Source organism: Mustela nivalis (assembly GCF_964662115.1).
Source record: "Mustela nivalis genome assembly, chromosome: 16".
In the NCBI taxonomy this organism is placed as follows: domain Eukaryota; kingdom Metazoa; phylum Chordata; class Mammalia; order Carnivora; family Mustelidae; genus Mustela; species Mustela nivalis.
This window is the reverse complement of record NC_139035.1, coordinates 11744456-11764726: the sequence shown is the minus strand read 5'-3', so window position 1 is coordinate 11764726 and position 20271 is coordinate 11744456. Positions and strand designations below refer to the sequence as shown.

Genomic DNA, 20271 nt, shown 5'->3' with positions numbered 1-20271 from the left:
ATGGTGTCCAGACTTCTGGCTTGGAGGATGAGATCATTAGCTGGGGTGGAGTTAAGGGGAGGAGTCATGGGTTGGCCGTGGTGGAGAGAGCCAGAAGACCTCCAGTTCTGAAGTGGACTTTAAAGTAGCTTAGGGAGGGCGTCTGGGTGGCTCCGTTGGTTAAGTGTCTGCCTTTGGCTCGGGTCATGATCCCAGGGTCCTGGGGTCGAGTCCTGCATCAGAGACTCCCTGCTCAGCAGGGAGCCTGCTTCCCCCTCTGCCCCTCACCCTGCTTCCGTTCTCTTGCTCTGTGAAATAAACAAATAAAATCTTAAAAAAAAGATAAGGTACCTTTGGCACTTCAAAGAGTAGATCTGCAAATTGGATATTTGAGGCTGCAGCTTAAGGCAAAGGCTAGAGGTAGAAACGCTCTTGAGTGGGGAGCAGCTCAGAGGGGAGCGTGGGTTTCGGAGTTGGCCGCGGGGTGCACTGGGAGGGGTTGCTGTCGTCAGAGGGGCGTCTGGTTCTGCCGACATTCTTTTGCCTTCCCACCTTAGCACTGCTCTTCCCTCTGACCATTCCTTCTCCAAATGCTTTGCTGGCTCCTCCTTCCCTAAAATGTGGGGTTTTCAGGTGATTTCGCCACCTGGGGCCCTACTGTGTGGCCATCAGAGCTTTGTCTCCAGTCCAGAATTCTTACGTAAGGCAAAGACCCATGTCTCCGACCACTTTCGAAGAGCAAAGTGGTAGTTGGACTGATTGTCCAAAGGACCACGCGAAGAGGGTGTGGCTCTCCCTTCTGTTTCTCTGCATTCGAGACTGGCACTGTGAACGGACACTGCTTGGGACTATCTCTTGTTTCCCTGAAAAATCAAACTTGGACATCAGGGGTTAGAACGCAGGCCTGTTCATATGCATTGATATGCCCCTCCCTCCACTCTACTTTAATCCTGTACATACCTTTCTCAAGCTTCTTCACTTCCCTTTTATGCCTAGTATATTGTTTTCTCCTCATTATGAATTTAAATCAGACGAAGAAAGAGATAAAAATGTAATTGTTTCTGATAGAGGGGTGGCTGGCTGGCTTAGCTGAAGAGCACACGACTCTTGATCTTGGGGTTGTGAGTTTGAGCCCACGTTGGGTGTAGAGATTACTTAAAAAATAAAAATTTTAAATATTTCTGATATCGAGTAAAAATAACTGCTCCGATCATAAAAAAGGAAAAGAGTTTACACGGATCCACTTCTTTAAAACAAAAATCATGACTCTTATTTTTGAGAAAGGGGTGCTTTTTCCTCTGGAATGATCACTGCTCCAATGATGAAGGGACTCTTAGCTCATAAGCAAACCATGCCATGACTTAAGCTATTTATGTGGAGAAGCTGGTTAGAACACAAAACCAAAGTGCTAAATTCATTTTAAAATGTTTTCCATACCGGCTACTTCAAACTAGTGATAACAATAGGATCTTCTAGTCCCAAGGAGTTGGACTGGATTAAAAACACTGAAAACAAACACGCAGAACCAGTGGGTCAGGCTTTGTGAGCGGTGCTTGTGTGAGGTCAGTCCATTGATCATCACTAGTACCCGAGTTCAAAGGCTACAGTGTGGTTCTTTAGTATGCTTCCATTGTGAACAAATTCTTTGAATTTAAGCCTTTGGCATGGTTTCTGCAATGACGACTCTTTAGCATCTTAAAAAATTTCACAGAAGAGATTAAGAGAGTTCCAATTATTCCAGAAGTTACTGGTATAAAAATCACGTTTCTTCTATCAGATTCAACTGTTCAGCAGGTGTAAGGTGCGTGGTCAACACCTGAGGGAGCTGCATTAAGGGGCTCTCGGCCCATGGCACTTTGCCCTCACGCACTCGAGGGAGCCAGCTTGAGTGTGAGTGAACACTTGGTTGCATAACAGTGACGCGGCTCAGGAAAACTGGGTACTTTTTTGATCAGCTTACGGTTAACAACAGACAGAAGGACTCATTTTGACTTATATATACATCCTGGTAGAGAGACCCACACGGACAGATGTGTAAGAATATATTCATCTCTGTTTTCACAAAGTACTCACAACTTCGACAAGAAAAGTCCCAAGTTTATATAAATGCCCATTTTCATACCAATTTGTGAATTCAGAAGTTCTCTCAAAAAGAATAGGAGATACTGCTTTTCGCAATCAGTTTGGGATGAGAATACTTTTGATACCATCGGCATAATCATGGTGTTCTCCCTAGGTTTTAAATTTCCCTTATTCATTTACGACATTTTCTCTGTCATTTGCTAAATTCTGCCCATCCTCATATTAACTTACTATTGTTACAAAATACCTTTAAACTAGGTGTATACATATACAGGTACATATATATTTACTGAACTGAACCTCAGTTGAACCTCAACTGAACTGTTAATACCTTTTCTGATATATGAAAATAGTTTTTTCACATGGTTGAAACTAATAAAATATGACCTTTAGTTGGATGGTTATATCTCCATTTATATATGTATGTACTCTATCTCTACACACACACACACACACACACACACACACACACTACACAATCAATGGGAAGAATGAAAATCTCTCTATTCACCAGTTCTAATGCAGCCTTGCAAAACTGTACTTGCTGACCACTGGTGATTTTTAATGAAAATGTTTAGAGGTGTAGTAATTTCCACAAATTTAGCACTAGACCAAATAAAGTCTGGTCCAAACCAGGCCTACTGTCTTTGAAAGCACACCACCCAACTGTGTAATGGGCACAGCCTATCCTGAAAGATGGCTTTTGCAGGCTTATGGTCAGGTCTAGAATCAACAGGCCAAATAATAAAATGCTGGAGCATTTTCGATTCTTCCTCTGTGTCCTCGGTAACATTCCACACAGTGCCTGCTCTGAGACACCATACCAAGCACCAGTAAAAGAGGCCCCAGACCCTGCTTTCAAGAAACTTGACATCTTTTAAGAGAGATAAAAATATAAATAATGAGAGGATAGTCTAAGTGTTATAAGTTTCAAACTGGGACAGAGTAAAATGTAAAAGGCAGATAGCGCTTGAGAAGTTTTTCAACTGACTTCAAACATCAGGGGCTACAAGCCCCTACAAATGTGTACTGAGCTCCAGTCCGTCCATGTGATAATCATAGGTCTCCTCCTCCGTGCTTCTGGCCCGGCACGCCCTTCATCACCCCACACAGGGACTAGAGGTCCTCCAGGTCGGTTAAGTCCACGGCCACTTTCAGGAACATGGTGTCGTCTTTGATGTAGGTGTTCTTGGCATGCTCCAAAGTGGAGTGCGCCACGAAGCGGGGACAGCCAGACGCAATGTTCATTTCCCCGTCCGGTCTTTTAAAGCTACTGCTGCTGGGGTCGGCCTTGAAGGTCTCCATAATGTGGTTCTTTTTGCCGCTCTGGTCCAAAAGCATCAGGGTCACCCTCTGCCTGAACGGCCACTGCAACAGGGAGTCAAACTCCCCTCGCATCACCACGAAGTACAGCGACAAGTGTGTGCCCTTCCCGGAGCCGTCCCCGTTCAGGTAGGCTCTCGCGCAGAGCCGGTAGCCGCACCGGCTGGTGTAGAAGGGCTGGCTGAAGATGGACACCGTGTGCCCGTCCAGCGCCTCCCTCTTCTTCATCTTATAGTCTGTCACCTTCCAGATGAGCTTGCCGTTATAGCAGGCCCCTTCTAGCAGCTTAAATCGTTCTTCATTTTTATTCAGTTGGGCTTTGTGGATATTGATGTGGGCATCGTGTTTGCTAGTCTCCCCTTCCAGAACAACTACGAAGGGGGAAAAAAAAAAAAAAGATACCACAGGCCTCAAAGCTGTCTTTAGAAATTGCCCGAAGTGGAATTCTGGTATCTGAAGAGAACTGATAAAATTCTGACATCCTAAAGATGAATCAAATTCATTGTCCACCAATGGACCCTTTGTATTAATAGTTAGCTCAATAAATCCCGTGTCTTGGCAAGAGTAGAGAAATTCATACTCTTGAACAGAAGCTCACCAAAGTGTAGAGGAGATGCCCAGCATTGAACTAGCGTGCATTGCCAAGGTGAGCCTCATTATTTAATCACTGGAAGGCTTTTAAAGAGCCAAACCCTTTTATATTTTTCTATACTTAAAGTTTCCACCACATCTCTCTCTCTTAGCTTTCTCATTACTTGCCACTCTCCTAAAAAACCACCACTCCTTGTTTCTGGAATTTCCTGGCCCATTTCCACCCCCTGCCTACTCCAGCGCCCCCTCATCACCCACTGTCACTCCCACCCCCAACCCTCCCCCGCCCCCGCCCCTGGAGTGGCCAGAGTCTCATGCTGTTCTGTTTCCCAAGTACCAGATTCGGCCACTGTTTATCCTGGACAGTTGGGACTCTCCATCTGGCTAGATGCAGACCACAGAATCATCCAAAGAGAAGTAAAACATGACACATACCTAGTCTTTGATCATTGGTTTCTAGCAGAGTAATTTTCTGTTTCACTGTATCAATCGCTTCCACCAAAGCCCTCAGATCAAATTTACTTTGTTGCTGGTTGGCCATCTGCAGTAACTGGCGCACTTGAGCTTCTAGCCAAGCTGACTTGTCAATGTGACTGGAGAGAGCCTTTCAGTACAACACGGATCATAATGTCAAAAAAAAATTTTTTTTTGTTACTATCTTAGTAATTAACTCACTGAAATTAAAGGTTTTCAACTCAAACATTTTAAATTTAATTAATCCACTAATGAAACGAAAAAGGCACAGTCCAGAAGAGAAAAGTTCAGGGAGGATCACAGAGAGATGAACCACTTACTATCTTCCTCCCCGACCCAGTCCCAGCTCCTCTTCCAAATCGTTGAACTTCTCTTCATCTGTTCTATTGTCTCTCCCCTTGCCTTACAACTTCCTTCTCAGAGGCCACTCTCCTGATCCATTCCCACTCTGCTAGAAGGCAGAGAATGAGCTGGAAGGAGACCCACCCGTCGGGCCGGAGCACTAGAGGGGGTAGGAAGTGCCCTGAGGGAGGGCTTGAACTTGTGATTGTTCTCCATGGATGGAAGAAATTGAACAGAACTAGACTTGTGTTAGCCCCACCCCGCCTTGCCCCTCAGTTCCTTAACTCTGAAGGGTTTCTGGGTTAGAAAAAGGTCAGAATTGAGCTAAAAACCATAGGAAGGATTTCCTTCTTTTCTTTTTTTTGGGTAGGCAGGGATTTCCCCCCCTTTTTTTTTTCTACACGCACACACACACACACCCACACACACACAAGTATAGAAAACACATGGGCTGCATTTTTCTGAGAGAGTCTACATTTCAAAAATACAACCCATACCCATGTCTTAAAATCTTTTTCACTATAAATTTTGTAATTACAACAGAGACAATATTCATCAGAAATGTGTTTATGGTTCTTTAACCTTCACGATTTGCAAAATCATTTTTGCTATATTTTAGTGTTGCTTAAGGCATCTTCTTTCCAAGGGAATGAATAGTTTCACTTTGTTGACTGCAAAATGCAGAACTATAGATTCTCTCAAAGAATTTGCCATCAAAGGACTAATACTGGCCCAGTATTAATTACAACCTCAATTGCCATAAATTATATAAAAGTATTATATCAATGTTACATGTACGGACACTGTTAAATGTTGGGGTTATGTGAAAGAAGATCTTTATTCTTACGAAATACAGACTGAAGTTTGTAGGGATAAAGGGCCCTGATATACACAGCTTACTCTCATATGGTTCAGAAAGAACACACAGAGAGACGGACAGAGATATGGGACAAAATACTGACAATGAGTGAATCTGAGAGAACACAGTCATTTTTAAGCACTAGCTTATCTTTGTAGATTTTCTTTACATTTGAAATTATCTCCATTTAAGAAGTTGTAAGAAAAACTTGGACTGCCAGTTGAAGGCTAAATCTTGGCTATGAGTAGAGAGACCGTTTCTCACCTGGATGTTTGAGAGGAAGCTTCCATTTTTGCCAAACAGCTGTGCAAACTGCTTGAACTCCTTTTCGAATTTCTTTACAGTTTCTGCTAGCTGCTGGATTTTACTTTCTTTCTGCTCTAGGCTCTTATATAAATCAGAAATCTAGTAATAGGAATGTGAATGAGATCATTTAAATGCATGGATACAAATTAAAATAATGTAAATATATGTCAAGGAAAATATTGCAGGTAAGAAAGTGTTTCTAGAAAAATATATACACATATATACATTTTTAGGGAAATATTTGTCAGTAGTCTCCTATATAATATCTTCGGGCACTTCAAAAAAAAAAACAAAAAAAAAAAACAGATGCACAGATTTCTCGCCAGCCTTTTCTATACTTAACCCGCTCTGACGGTTCATCTAACGACAGTGACATCACTTGACTAAATTTTCAGAATTGGTTCTCTTCATTCACTCAGCGCGCACTTGTAACAACCACAGAGTACCAATCACCACATCACAATAGATGCTCTCTGCACAGTATCAGTAGTAACCGCTGAAATGTGCTGAGTGTCTGCCCTACCCTTATATTCATTAGCTCTTTTAGTACTCAAAGAACCCCATGAGTGGGGTAGGACTATCAGTGCCATTTTACAGACAAGGAAACAGAGGCAGAGAGTTTAAGCAACCTGTACAGCGTACAGCTAGCTTAGCAAGTGGTAGGCAAATCATGTTCTGCTCTTAGAATCTGTAACGTATTGGAGGGAAATAACCAAAGCCTTAGTGTGAGCCGAGACGGCTCTTCTCATATACCCTAATCCATTCAGTCATCCACACTTACCAACTTCGACTTCCAACACGCAACAAAACAAACACGATTCTTATATCCACTTCTTGTTTCAACTTATTTCAACGCCTGTTTTAGCCTTCATTATTTCTCACCTGGGCTGTGACCACAGATTCCCAACTGGTCCTACACCACCCCTCACGGTCCTTCCAGAAGGGAAGCTCTATGGGCACTGGGACACGGGTCCCACGGTTCACTGTAACCCTAGGAACTGGTCTGGTGTCCGGCATCAGCAGGTGTTTGAGACATATTTGTTAAGTGATTCTATGAATGAACGATGCTCTCCCTTTCTTTAGTCTTGTTTTCCTCAAATTCATCCTCCATGCCGCAACCAGAGTAATATGGAGGGACGAATGTCGTCTTGACTATGTCTTCCTTGACTATGAGGCTAGTTACACGCCCTACATGATCTGCCCCTGGCTACCTTCTCAGCCTCCTGCCCAACCACGTCCCACATGTGCCCTGCCCAGCAAGACTACACACGTCCATTGTCCATTGGGTCCTGCTTCCTCCGATGCTTCTTTCTCCATCTAGAAACCACCAATTTTTCAGTCCCCGCTCAAGGGCACTTTCTCTCAGAAATATTTCCTCACCGGTACCACCAAGCTAGGTCGTCTGTCAAATTCCAAGACCCCCCTGGCCACACTCTAGCACGAAACTTACCCTCATTACCCGGATTGCTTTCTGGGGTGGTTTCGCTCCTTTTCCTCCACTAAACTGTTGAGGCTACATCTCACTCAATTCTTCTTCCCCAAAGTCTCGCACAGTGCCTGGCCCCCAGAGGGCATCTGATACACGTTTATAAGAGAATACACAAATGGCTGCAACGACCGTGTGATCTCTGGCCCCGGAACCTTCCAGGTCGACCCTGAGAGCTGACTTCCGCCTCCACGGCAGACCCATCTCCCTGATGGAAAGTAAACCTCGGTGTTTACTCTCCTCACCCTGTCCTCTCCTCTGCTCTTCCTCCTGTTCCGGTAGTGCCCATTTCAGGTAATAAGTACCATGTCCTCCACCTATTCTAGACTTACAGCTTGCCATTCTGACCTCTCCCCGTGCCCTCCCCATCCCCACAGACACCGCCTCGGCTGACTGTCACCATCACCACCAGCACCGCCAGCTGCAGGAGCTTGCCTTCGCCTAAGCAAGCTGTATGATAATGGCACTTACGATAATGGCATATGATAATTGAGCTGCTTATGATAATGGCACTCAACGGAGTTTAAATATATTGGCTCACTTAACCTTCACCACAACCCCGTTTTATGAATGAGGAGACAGGAAAGAGAGAGGGTAAGCAGCTGGTCCAAACCCATAGGGCAAGTAAGGAACCAGGTCTTGAAAGCAGGTGTCCTGGCTCTGGAGTCCCCACCCAGCCACTGCCCCTGGCTACCTTCTCAGCCTCCTGCCCAACCACGTCCCACATGTGCCCTGCCCAGCAAGACTCCCCCGCTGCACTGTCTAGGTTAGTACAGCATCCCACGGCCCGGTCCCCTGTCCTCACACTCTCTCTCCCTCTATCCATCTTCTATGTTATGACCAGCTGTCTTATTTATTTATTTATTTTTTTGCTTTGAGATTTTATTTATTTATTTATTTATTTATTTATTTATTTGGGAGAGAGCAAGAGAGCATGAGTAGGGGGAGAGGCAGAGGGTGAGGAAGAAGCAGATGCCCCACTGAGCGGGGAGCCCAATGTGGGGCTCGATCCTAGGACCTAGAGATCAGGTCCTGAGCCGAAGGCAGACGCTTAACAGACTGAGCCACCCAGGTGCCCCACAGCTAGCTTACTTTTTAAAGCCAAACAAATAATTAGGTGGCTACGTACTGGTCCTTATCTACCCCAACTATCCAAAAGTTCACATAATGCCACTTTGCTTTTATGAAAGATGAATGTTAGCACCTGCTCTCACTAACCAAAAATCAAAAAGGATTTCCACTTTTAAGAAATCGTAACTGCTTCTTTGCTTTACACCCCTTCAGCTTATGAACAGTTTCATAGGATGGCTCTGCTTTTCCATAGTGGAGGAAATCTGTATTTTCCCATTTTAAACCTCCATTATTAGCTTCCTCTTATTGACAAACATTTGGCCCTTAAATCCCTTCTGAGAACAAGGCAGAATATGAATGAATAAAAAAATAATCAAATGGGGGCGCCTGGGCTCAGTGGGTTAAGCCTCTGCCTTGGGCTCGGGTCATGATCCCAGGGTCCTGGAATCCAGCCCTGCATCCAGCTCTCTGCTCAGCAGGGAGCCTGCTTCCTCCTCTCTCTCTCTGCCTGCTTCTCTGCCTACTTGTGATCTCTATCTGTCAAATAAAAAAATAAAATCTTTAAAAAAAAGAATAATAATCGAATGCATAGTATCTGCAACTTGTTAGCTCACACAGAAGGCCACTGCAATGTGGACCCAACATACCAGTCTCCAGCTCTCCCCCAGCTTACACTCAGGAGCCTCGCCACCCCAAAACCCCCATTCCTTGAACCATCAGCCTCATGCCTCCCTGTCTTTCCTCTTCTGAAATGCCCTCTTTCCACAACATTTAGGCTGACAAATCTTCTCTTCCTTCAAAGTGAAACTCCAATGTGCTCCCTTGAAGAGCCTTCCCCAACTCCCACAGAGGAAAGTGCTGCAGCCTCCGTATCCCAGACTGAGCCACAGTGTGTCCTAGGGCACAACATCTTATCTATTTGCACTGTTGTGCAAGCTGTGTCCTCCTTCAGTCAGAATCTCTAGCAACTAACCTCAACTAACCTCATGCCTGCAACTAACCTCATACGGCAGGTGCCTATTGAACGAATGAATGATGATGGATGCATGGGGCGAGTGGTACAGAAAATATTGGGAATGGTTACCAGGCAGAGTGCCCTGTACCAAAGTCACAGTTTAACTGGTCTTCCCAATTTTCTCCAAGATCTGACCTTGAAACTCACACACCTCCTTTAATACGGAACCAGACCTCAGAAAATGACTGGCAAAAGTAGAATTCAGCTCCCTCTTTCCTGACACGCGCTTGAGAAGTCTGATCCTCTGAGATGTTCTAAAAAAACAATTAACTTTTATAATAATTACTCAACCGAATCAGCATTTACTGAGGTCCATGATGAATATTCCAGCGACTGTGGCAGGCATGTGCACACACAATTTCACTTGCTAATCCCAACTCAGTGAATAAAGAGCTCTGTGTGCACCATCGGGCTGCCCAGCTTCTCCGAGGCAGGAGTTAAGACTTACTGCAAAATATATATAACCCATAATGCCTAGAACAGATTTGTCAACTATTGTTTCAGAGTAACACTGGTCTAATTCCAAAACATCAAACACCTACTCATCACCTACCAGGTGCCAAACATTAACCACAAGGCATGCGGTTAGGCTGCAGATAGCAAATACAGTATTTCGGTGCGGAGCACTGGACTGACAATCAGGGGACACGGGTTTGCGATTCAATGTTGCAAGTTACTTACAAGTTACAAACTTGTTACAAACACTTACAAGTTACAAACACATCAACATTTCTTTGAGCTTAGTCACTTCATCTGGTGAATGAGAGGGTTAGACCCAAACATCTCAAAGGCACCTTCCAGTTCTAGTGCTCTATACTCCTATGAGTCTGCCTGGCCACTTAGTAGAAAAACATCTACCTCCAGTTGACTTGTACTGAAACCTAGGAGGATATAAAAATACCAACAGTTACCAATCCTAACAATTGCGCTGCCTCCCTTTCCGTGCGAACCCTTGAATAGTTACCTGTTCTTCTAACTGGAAGTTCTTTTCTAAAACCAGAAGCATGTGGTCCCGTAAGGCTGAATGCTCGTGCTCCTGCAGCACCCCCCGTTTATCCTTCAGGAAGAAGAGGAAAAGAAGTCAGGCTGCTGAAAGACTCCAAAAATCAAGGTAGTGGAGGAATATTCCACTAACACAGAAGTGTGACAACTCTGCTTACTTGTCTAAAGGTGGGTTGCAGGAAGAAATAGCCCCTCCTGGTCCCTTTTCCAGCTCTAGGATTCTAAGGTGTCTATGAGACCATTTTAAATTTACAGAAACAGAGAATTGGGCCACGGTCAAATTCTCAAAGCGGATCTCCTTCTGTGCGCTAGGAATCTAGGACTGCAGGTTACATATGGTTATCATCTCTCAACGAGTCCCCCATAAAACTGATCTCCTGGGTGGTTAGCTTCAGATGAGTGTCAAGCCCAAGTGAGTTCTGTCTCCTACAGAGCAGACATTTCCATGCTGCCTTCTACCAAAGGCCAAAGGTATGCAACCTGATGGCAGTTTCAGTCCGCACAAATTTGTTGCCCTCAAAAATCCAAGGATATGTCTGCTAGAATAAAGGGTGACTTCTTCCCTAATCATTAAAATACTGAGTTGCAAAGTGCCTATATTACTAGTAAAAGCAAATGTTAGGTGTTCCAGGTGATCCCGTGGACCTATGCGTACATTTACCATCAATTTCTCTTCAGTTTAGGATTGGCCCCTCGTCCAGAGAAGAACAAATCTCATCCTCAGCTTTGGTACTGAGGTGAGTTCTAGAGGACAGCCCAACTGGGAGTTTAGAACTAACTGTCAAGATCTCTCTAGAGTTGGAAAGCAGTTCTGTAAATTGTGCACTAAAAAGGTAAACCTATCCTTTTTGCAGCCAAGATAATCACAGGTTTGATATGTGAAAAGGTATGGACTCTTCACTGATTTCTTTAAAAGGCTCTCACAAATACATTTTTTTCATATAGGTTTTTAAAATAAATGTACGCTTATGTCAAGCAATACACCAAGATATAGAATGAGAAACAAAAGTCTCCTTCTCCCCAACACCACCCCCAATTCCCTAGTCTCTCATTCACCAGAGTCAGCGACGATATGTATACACTTTTAACTCAATGAGATCATAAGCATATTCAGTTTTTAAAAATACGTACCTTATTCTTTTTATCAGATGCATTATATTCCAAAATATAAATATATAGAATTATATAGTCAGCACTTCAGTGGTGGGCTTACAGGTTTTTAGTTTTTGGTGTTTTTTTTTGCTATGAAAATTTCTCTGAGTGAGGGTGTTTGTATATGTGTAATCATTGTGTACTTAGAGTATCTGTGAAAATTCCTAGCGATAGAATTATAAAGTCAATGTGTGGATTCACTTTTTTTTTTTTTTAAATAAAGACATCCTTATTTACTTTTTTTTTTTTTTAAGTAATTTGTAAGCCCAACATGAGGCTTGAACTCATGACCCTGACATCAAGAGTCATATGCTCCACTGACTGAGCCGGCCACGCACCCCTCACTTTTCATAGATATGTAATCAAACTGCCCTCAAAAAGAGTTGGATATTATAAATTGTATTAATCTTTGTCAATTTGATGGTGAAAGTTGTATTTCTTGTTATAATATTTACTTATTTAGGAGTGAGATGGGGTGTCTTTTTTTACATCTATTACTCAGTTGAATTTTTTCTGGGACTACTCATATATTCCTTTGCCTATTTTTCTATTAAGTTAAATAAGCTATTTACATGTAAGAATGTTTGTATATAAGGAAAATGCCCTTTTTGTCTTTTGTCAGATGTTGGAGATATTTACCTCTAGTTTGTGGTTTGCCATTTGACTTTATTTATGGTATTTTTCAGAAATCACATTAAAGTTTCAAGTATTTGTAGTTAAGCATCAAAATTATAGTTCTGGTTTTGTGTCAGTCATCTAAGAAAGACCTTTATCTTAAGAATAAAAAAAATTTCTCACCTTTACTTCTAGTATTTTTAAGACTTAAAAAAAAAACTTTTTATTTGGAGTAATTTTAGATGCACACAAAGTATAAAATAATACAGTGCATTATATCTCTTAATGTCTGAAATGCTGACCCATCTGGAATGTATTAAAGGGAGGTAGGAATCAAACTTTCTTTTCTTTTTCATTTATTTTATACAACTTACTGAAAAATATTTGTAATGGTTTTTAAGGCAATAAAATACACTTTAAAACATGATTTCAAATCACTTCTGTTTCAAAATACTTGGTGATAGACCAAGAGTACCAGAAAACCAAGATTTATAATCATCAGAAGAATGACTCCAGAAAGTCTCAAAATCTGGTTGAGACTGTGGAGTCAGAATTAGAAAAATTACCCGGATGGTTAATTTTATGTGTCAGCTTGGCTGGGCCATGGTGCCCAGTTGTTTGGTCAAAACTAATCTAGATGTTGCTGTGAAGGTATTTTGCAGATGTGATAAACATTTACAATCAGCTGACTCTAAATAAAGCAGATTTCTTCCCACAGTGCGGTAGGGCCTCATTCAACCAGCTGAAGGCCTTGAGCGCCAAGACTAAGGTTTCCTGAAGAAGCAGCATTTCTCAAGACTATCACATAGAAGGGCGCCTGGGTGGTTCAGTTGGGTTAAAGCCTCTGCTTTCGGCTCAGATCATGATCCCAGATCAGGGTCCTGGAATCGAGCCCTGCATCAGGCTCTCTGCTCAGCAGGGAGCCTGCTTCCTCCTCTCTCTCTGCCTATTTGTGATCTCTGTCAAATAAATAAACAAAATCTTAAAAAAAAAAAAAAAAAAACTATCACACAGAAACTCCTGCCTGCTGGTCTGCCCTGCTAATAATCCGATTCCCCAGTGCCCTCAATCACATAACCTAATTTCCTAAAATAAATTTCTATATATGTGTCTACATGTAGATACGTTATCTCCTACAGATTCTGCTTCTCTGTTACTTCTGACTAGCATCACGGCCCGTCTTAAAGTTCCTCCATAGTGAATGTCCTTTCTGCGTCCTGAAGGGGGTCAAAGAGTAAAATAAACCTGCCCAACAAATTCCACAGTTGAATGGAGAGGCAGAAACAAAAAGGCATCCCGTACCTTCACAGTACAGCCGTAGTGCTTGAAGGGACAGTCTTGCTCGGCTTCAGGACACACAGCGAGGTGCTCATCCACCTGTGAAAGGGACAGCCTCGTGCCACCAAAATTCATCCCCAATTCTCCGGGTGCCTGAGAGAGCCCCTCGGTGGCTTGGGAAGGAGGGAGGGAACAGAACGGGGAAGCCACGCTGAGGCCGGGTGGAGGGAGAGCTACGATACAAACAGAGAAGAACTCTCCGGAAAAAGGGAAGGGGTTATCGTGGGTGTTCTCTAAACCGTGGGCCTCAGCCTGTGGGATTGGATCAAACACACACCACAGCGGTTACTAAAATGTTATCGTACATAGAATCTACTAAGAGAATCATTTACGGTTACCTCAGTTCTTGGAAAAATCTGCAAACACTTGTTGGGACAAGATACTGGGTACTCGGGACACAGGTTTTCCTCATGATACTGAAACAGAGAAAGGGTGATGGAACAGAGCCAGTCCTTGCTTCCAGGGTTTCTTTCTATGTCCTCAGAGTGTTTATGCTGTGTCTCTGGGAATGTATGTTATGTGGCTTACCCTCCCTAGGAAGGTAGAGCCTAGTTCCAGAAAGGACTAAAGATGGCTGCTTCCTTCCCAGGAATTCAATTCAGTTTTCCAGTTATTCCAAAAGAAGGTCAGAGGGCACAGGCCTTCCGGAGGGCAGACTATGGGAGTCATCAGTATGGCTCCTTTGGTACATATAAAAGGTACCTCATGCCTTCTTCCTCTGCCTACATCCTGCCACTCCAGTCAGATCATAGTGGCCTGAGGACACAGTATCGTCACCTCCTTGTGACCCAGCACCCAGCATCGCTCCTTGCACACTTACACTCAGCAGGTGCTCAAACAATGCTTCTGCCAATGATAAAGGAGTAGGGTCCTACCAACAAGAAGGTGTTTTGTTTCTTACAGAACTCTCAGATAATTCTTTAGATCTATTTCTGTACAAAAACAAATTCAGTAATGTCCTGATTCGCTGTGACCACTCAGGTAGAATTTAGTCCCATAAAGATGATTGGTCTTTCTTTCTTTCTTTCTTTCTTTCTTACCTGCAGATTGATTACTACCACATCTTTTTTGCAATAAAGGCACTTTTCCTCTCGAAAATGGCAACGTGCGCTCAAATGTTCTTCCAGATCTTTCCGAAGGACTTGTTCCTGACAGTTCTCATTAGAACACTGCACGGCTTGAAACAGGCACTGCTGGAGGTGGTCCTGCAACAGAAAAGACAGGCCCGTGGGTCCCACTGATGGGGGCAGCGGGACGGGGAGCCCGCTGGACGCCTGGAGATGTAGACTATCTGTTAGCTCAGATTCTCAGATTAATTCCCGAATATTCTCCTTAGGCTTGCTGAGGGATCTACCTGTTCTACAAGGACATACTTAATTTCTTTCTGCACCGCCGGCACCAAGTACTAATCTCTGCACAGCAGATGGCAAACGCCAGGACGGAGGGGGAAGAGGGAAGAAGAGCACGGCGTGTCCTAAGTGCAGAAAGGAAGGGAAAGGACGACAGAGAGGAAGGGCAGCTGTTCTAGAAGGGCCAAGAAAAGCAGACGGAAGACATACAGAATCATAGGCCCACGAGAAGCTGGGAATGGTCAGGCTGTGTTCAGAAAATAGGTTTCACCAGAGTATGAGACAATGACACGGACACTGCTCATTCTAATATTCTCCTGGTACAGACTTTTAAAAGGAAGACGTATACTTTCATAAAACCTGTGGACCTTTGCAAGTTATTGTGATGCTAAAAAGTCATCAAAAGCAGGGGGACAGAGGGAAGAGTTGAGTTGGGTGGTGGATACGGCGACTGTACAGCCCGCAAAGACTAAACATTTTACTAACTGGCTCTTGACAGAAGAGTTTGAGGACCCCTTTCCTGAAGGCGAGAAAAAGCAACCAGTTTTTCTGCAGGAGGGAAATAAATATTACAGCTACTTTCCTTTGCCTCTAGCAATAAGAAACAAAGAGGGACTACTGAAATCCCCATCTCTCCAAAATTCGCCGCTGCCACCCTTCCAATCCGCTGACACAGTCAACACTCATCACAATTCCGCTACCGGGAGAACCTACACCTCACCGTGCAAGCAGGGGCGCAGGTTGGGGGGCAGAAACGAGCGGAAGCACAGGAGAAAACAGGTAAAAAGAAACCAGCCACTGTTCTCTGGAAGCGGATGATCGGGCTACAAAAGCTGATGGCTGGATGGTCCATTTGAGCCTCGTTTCCTGCTCAGGCTTCGTGACCACAAAGTTGGAAAAGAGGTCCTGTTCTAGGGCTTGGCTATCAAAACATGAGAAAGTTCTAGAAAGTTCAGTGAACTTCCAGAAAAATCCTGGGGTTAACAGGGAAAGCATCTACACATTTAGAAGCTCGGTGCCTAGGGGGTTTGGAGGCAAGGTGGAGAAAAGACTGAATCACCTGAAATGTGTTCCAAAAATGTGTGGGTGGGAGAGGAAAATTTCAGCTGCCTCCAAGCCATGCTCTGGAAGCTAGAGATGCCTGGTTCTTCTCCCTGCACAGTGTGATCAAACTCGATATGGGCCTGCCATGGCAGAGCCCTGTTGCCCCATTTCCAGTTTGGCATTTACCAAGCTTCCCGCTTCCCCAGCTGGATGGAAGAACCAGGTAGGGCAGCTTCGTGTGAAAGTTTAACACCCCCTTGCTCCCCCCACGCCTCGTGTGTTTGTAGCTTATACCAATGCTTCACCTTTAAACCACATCCTAGCTCTGATCTGGTCTGCGTGACATGCCTCAGATCACAGACTCTCAGGCCACGGCCCACGGCTGCTGGGAACCACCCACCCACCACCTGCTAGTACTTTCCGGCAGGGACCCTTGCAGTCATGTCTTTCTGCAGACTGCCGTGGCTCCCACCTGAGGACCCCAAATTCTTCACAGTTCCCCACAAATGACATGTCCTTGGGCCCTGCATGTCCCGCATCTTGTCTTTGGATCAATGACCCCTAACCCACAATTTAGGTCTAGCGCCGACAGTGTGCCCTCCATGCATTCCAAAAGAAATGGACCTCTTCACTCGCACCTTAGCCCTTGGTGGGCTGGACTGCAGCCAAATGTATTACCTGTCTGGCAATAAAGGAACCTAGTGAATCCCATACCATACTTAGCCCAGGAGCTGTCACATAAAGCTGTTCAACATACCACTGGAAAAAATGACCAAGGCAAATTTATTGGTCATGAGTAATACTGACCTGGTAGCGTCCCAGAATAATCTTGGCATTACATCCAGGAGCATTTTTGCAATACACATATAAATTGAGGACTTCCCTTTTGCAGCAATTGTCTTTGAACACCTAAGAAGGAAACATAATAGGTCTCATACACTCCAAAGCTTCAGAGCAATGTGAATGAAATGATTATTAATTCAGTCCTCAAATACATCTCAACAGTCAGGTAGAAACTTCCAGACAATGGTTGGAATGGAAATATCAGATTCGGCACCATCAAAGAAGAGGCTTTCTCAGATACATATTTCCAACAGGCCACTAAACACGCAAGTCAGGAAATTCAATGCTCCGTGCAGTAGGCTGCAGGAGAATCTCATGGTGCACCTGACCTTGTATGCTCAAAGGTCAGAAGGTGGGCTGTGGAGGAGGGTGACGCTTTCAGTAGCTTCCTGTCATAGTGTAAAAGTCTGTATTAGTCATCAGGTAGTGTCACTGAGGCTGTACTGTCTTTGCTATTCCAGTGCACACCAGGAGTTAGCAAACGTTCTAAAACGTTCTCCGTAAAGGGTCAGATAGTAAGTATTTTCAGCTTTGCAGGCCACGATACAACCTTTTCTTTTGCAACTATTCAGCTCAACTGTAGGCAATATTGAAATGGATATCCATGGCTGTGTTCCAATAAGCCATTTTTTAAAAGATTTTATTTATTTATTTGACAGAGAGAGATCACAAGTAGGGAGAGAGGCAGACAGAGAAAGAGGGGGAAACAGGTTCCCTGCTGAGCAGAAAGCCCAATGCCGGGCTCGATCTGAGGACCCTGAGACCATGACCTAAGCCAAAAGCAGAGGGTTAACCCACTGAGCCACCCAGGTGCCCCTCCAATAAGCCATTATTAATGGACACTGAAATGTAAATTTCATGTAATTTTCATGTGTCACCATTATTCTTCTCTTGATTTTTAAAATAAGTTTTTTGTTTTGAGATAGCTCAAAGGCTTAAGAGAAGTTGCAAACATAGTGCAGAGTTCCTGGGTACCCTTCTTTGGATTTTTTTTCAATGATTTATAGAGAAACCATTCTTGGCTCACAGGCCATATGAAAACAGGTAGCAGGCTGGGTTTGTCCCAGCAGATCTCATGTTGTAATATGCCAACCATGCCAACTCCTGATCTAGTGGGTGAGGCACACACAAACACAGCACTGTCCTCTGCTAGGCATTTGCAAAATACAACATAAGAGCATAGAGAAGGAGGGATGCCTAGGTGGCTCAGTCAGTTATGTGTCCGCCTTCAGCTCAAGTCATGATTCCAGGGTCCTGGGATGGAGTCCCCCATCAGGGTCTCTGCTCAGCAGGGAGTCTCCTTCTCCCTCTACCAGTCCTCCTGATTGTATTCTCTCTCTCTCTCCCTGACAAATAAATAATCTAAAAAAAAAAAAAAAAAGAACATAGAGAAAGAGCATGTACATTAGATCAGATGTTCAGGGAGCTTTCTGGAGGGGGTGATGCTTGAACGTCTTCCAACAGAACTGTAAAGGAAGAAAATTGAGCTTAAATGGAAGTTTTAAGGGAGGGGCGCTTGGGTGGCTCAGTGGGTTAAGCACCCAACTCTTCGTTTCAGCTCAGGTCATGATCTCAGGGTTGTGAGACTGAGTCCCAGGTGGGGCTCTGCACTGAGCCTGGCGCCTGCTTAAGATCCTCCCTCTCTCCCTCTGCCCCTCCACCCCTAAAAAAAAGGAAGTTTTAAGGGGGAAAATCTTCAGGTTAGGAAACAGTTCCTTAGATGCACCACTAAAAGAACAAGCAACCAAAACAAACAAATGACAAGTAAGACCTCATCAAAGTGAAAAGCTTTCCTGCTTCAAAGAACACCACCAAGAGAGTGAAAAGACGAACCACAGAATGGGAGAAAAATATTTGCAAATCATGTATCTGTTAAGAGGCTTGTATCTATATATAAAGGACGCTTAGAACTCATCAATAAGAGACCAATAATCCACTTAAAAATGGGCAAAGATGGGGCACCTGGGTGGCTCAGTGGGTTAAGCCTCTGCCTTCAGCCCAGGTTCTGATCTCGGGGTCCTGGGATTGAGCCCCGCATTGGGCTCTCTGCTCAGCAGGGAGCCTGCTTTCCCCTCTCTCTCTGCTTGCCTCTCTGCCTACTTGTGATCTGTCTGTCAAATAAATAAATAAAATCTTTTAAAAAATGGGCAAAGAAATTGAATAAGCATTTCTACCAAAAGATACATAAATGGGCAAACACCTGAAAAGATGTTCCATATCATTAATCATCAGAGAAATGAAAATCAAAACAGGTATCCCCTAGAAAGACTATAATCAAAAAGACGGACAGTAACAACTTTTGGCAAGGATCTAGAGATGTTAAAACTCTCACAACCTACTAGATAGGATGTAAAATGGTGCAGCTCCTTTGAAAACAGTCTGACAGTTCCTCAGAATGTTACACATAGAGTGACCATTCGACCCTAAAAAGAACCACCACATGACCCAGTAATTCCACCCCTGGGTGTATACCCAAGAAACACGTACCCTTTAAAGGTAAATTTTACGGCCTGTGAATTATATCCTAATAAAGTTATTGTCAGAGATAATAATCATGGAAGGAAGTTTTAGAGATTGACCAGAGGAGAAAGTGAATTCCAAGAAACAGGATGGATGTTTCATTTCTCCGAGCAACTCAGTACACCTGGAGCTGGTGTAGGAAGGGGGTAAGGAGAGAGCAGAGGAGAGTTTGGGTTGGGGGGGGGCAATAAAGCTCTGAAACAGTGGCAGGAGTGACGCTTGACCTGACCACACAGCAGAGGAACGTGCACTCTAAGAAAGGGCCCCTCCCTCCCCCCTCTACTGCTCCAACCTCTATGTCCAGTTCAACCCAGGACACTGGCTTCTCCATCATCCAGTCAACTGCTAGACCAAAGCGGGGATTTTCTTACCTCCTGAGATCTGATAACCTCCTTATCTACAGGACAGAGTGGGACTGCATTTAATTCTCTGGAGAGAAAAATAAAAATAGAGCCAAATTAAGAGTTGACCTCAACAGCTCTTCCAAGAGCAGCCCCAGCACTCCAGCCATGCTTGGCCCCTTTGAGCAACCCCTGAGCAGGCTAGGCCTCATCTTCCCACCATTCCGCTCCCTACCCCAGGAAAGGCTGTATCTCTCTCCCATCTGTCCATTGTATCTTCAGCACCTCCCCAATCTGCTGAAAAATTCCCATTCATTCCCCACAATGCAGGTCAAAGAGTAAGTCCCTCAGACAGAGTTCAATGTCCTCTACCAGTGCTTCTCACCCTGTACCTTCACTAGACGGGAACATTCTAGGGGGCAGAGACGGGGTCCTGGTCACCCTGGGCCTCCAGCTCTTCCTCTCTGTGCCGTAGAGCTTAGTTTAGTAAGGAGCCTGGAACACGCAAGTGCTGAATGGACAACCCCATGAGGGGACAA

The 20271-nt window shown here is 44.2% G+C and overlaps 1 protein-coding gene and 1 long non-coding RNA gene across 13 annotated transcripts in view; one reads left to right on the top strand and one right to left on the bottom strand.

Annotated features, from left to right (window-relative positions):
- Window positions 1-2008: 2008 nt before the first annotated feature.
- The window catches only part of TRAF5 (TNF receptor associated factor 5), a 45778-nt gene continuing 27515 nt past the window's right edge, over window positions 2009-20271 (bottom strand). For 8 of the 12 annotated variants that reach the window (XM_082702441.1, XM_082702447.1, XM_082702445.1 and 5 more), the window contains 9 exons: window positions 19763-19820; window positions 16836-16937; window positions 14676-14840; window positions 13974-14051; window positions 13600-13674; window positions 10493-10585; window positions 5915-6055; window positions 4411-4579; window positions 2009-3755 (listed from right to left, as the gene is read on the bottom strand). In XM_082702441.1, coding sequence (XP_082558567.1) covers window positions 3178-3755; window positions 4411-4579; window positions 5915-6055; window positions 10493-10585; window positions 13600-13674; window positions 13974-14051; window positions 14676-14840; window positions 16836-16937; window positions 19763-19820 — 1459 coding nt within the window. In that variant the 3' untranslated portion in view covers window positions 2009-3177. The remainder of the gene's footprint in view (window positions 3756-4410; window positions 4580-5914; window positions 6056-10492; window positions 10586-13599; window positions 13675-13973; window positions 14052-14675; window positions 14841-16835; window positions 16938-19762; window positions 19821-20271) is intronic. The other 4 variants (XM_082702452.1, XM_082702442.1, XM_082702443.1 and 1 more) reach the window with 1 other exon arrangement.
- Window positions 10599-12724, top strand: LOC309849648. The gene is made up of 2 exons (XR_014303806.1): window positions 10599-10698; window positions 11209-12724. It is a non-coding gene; the product is annotated as an uncharacterized lncRNA (long non-coding RNA).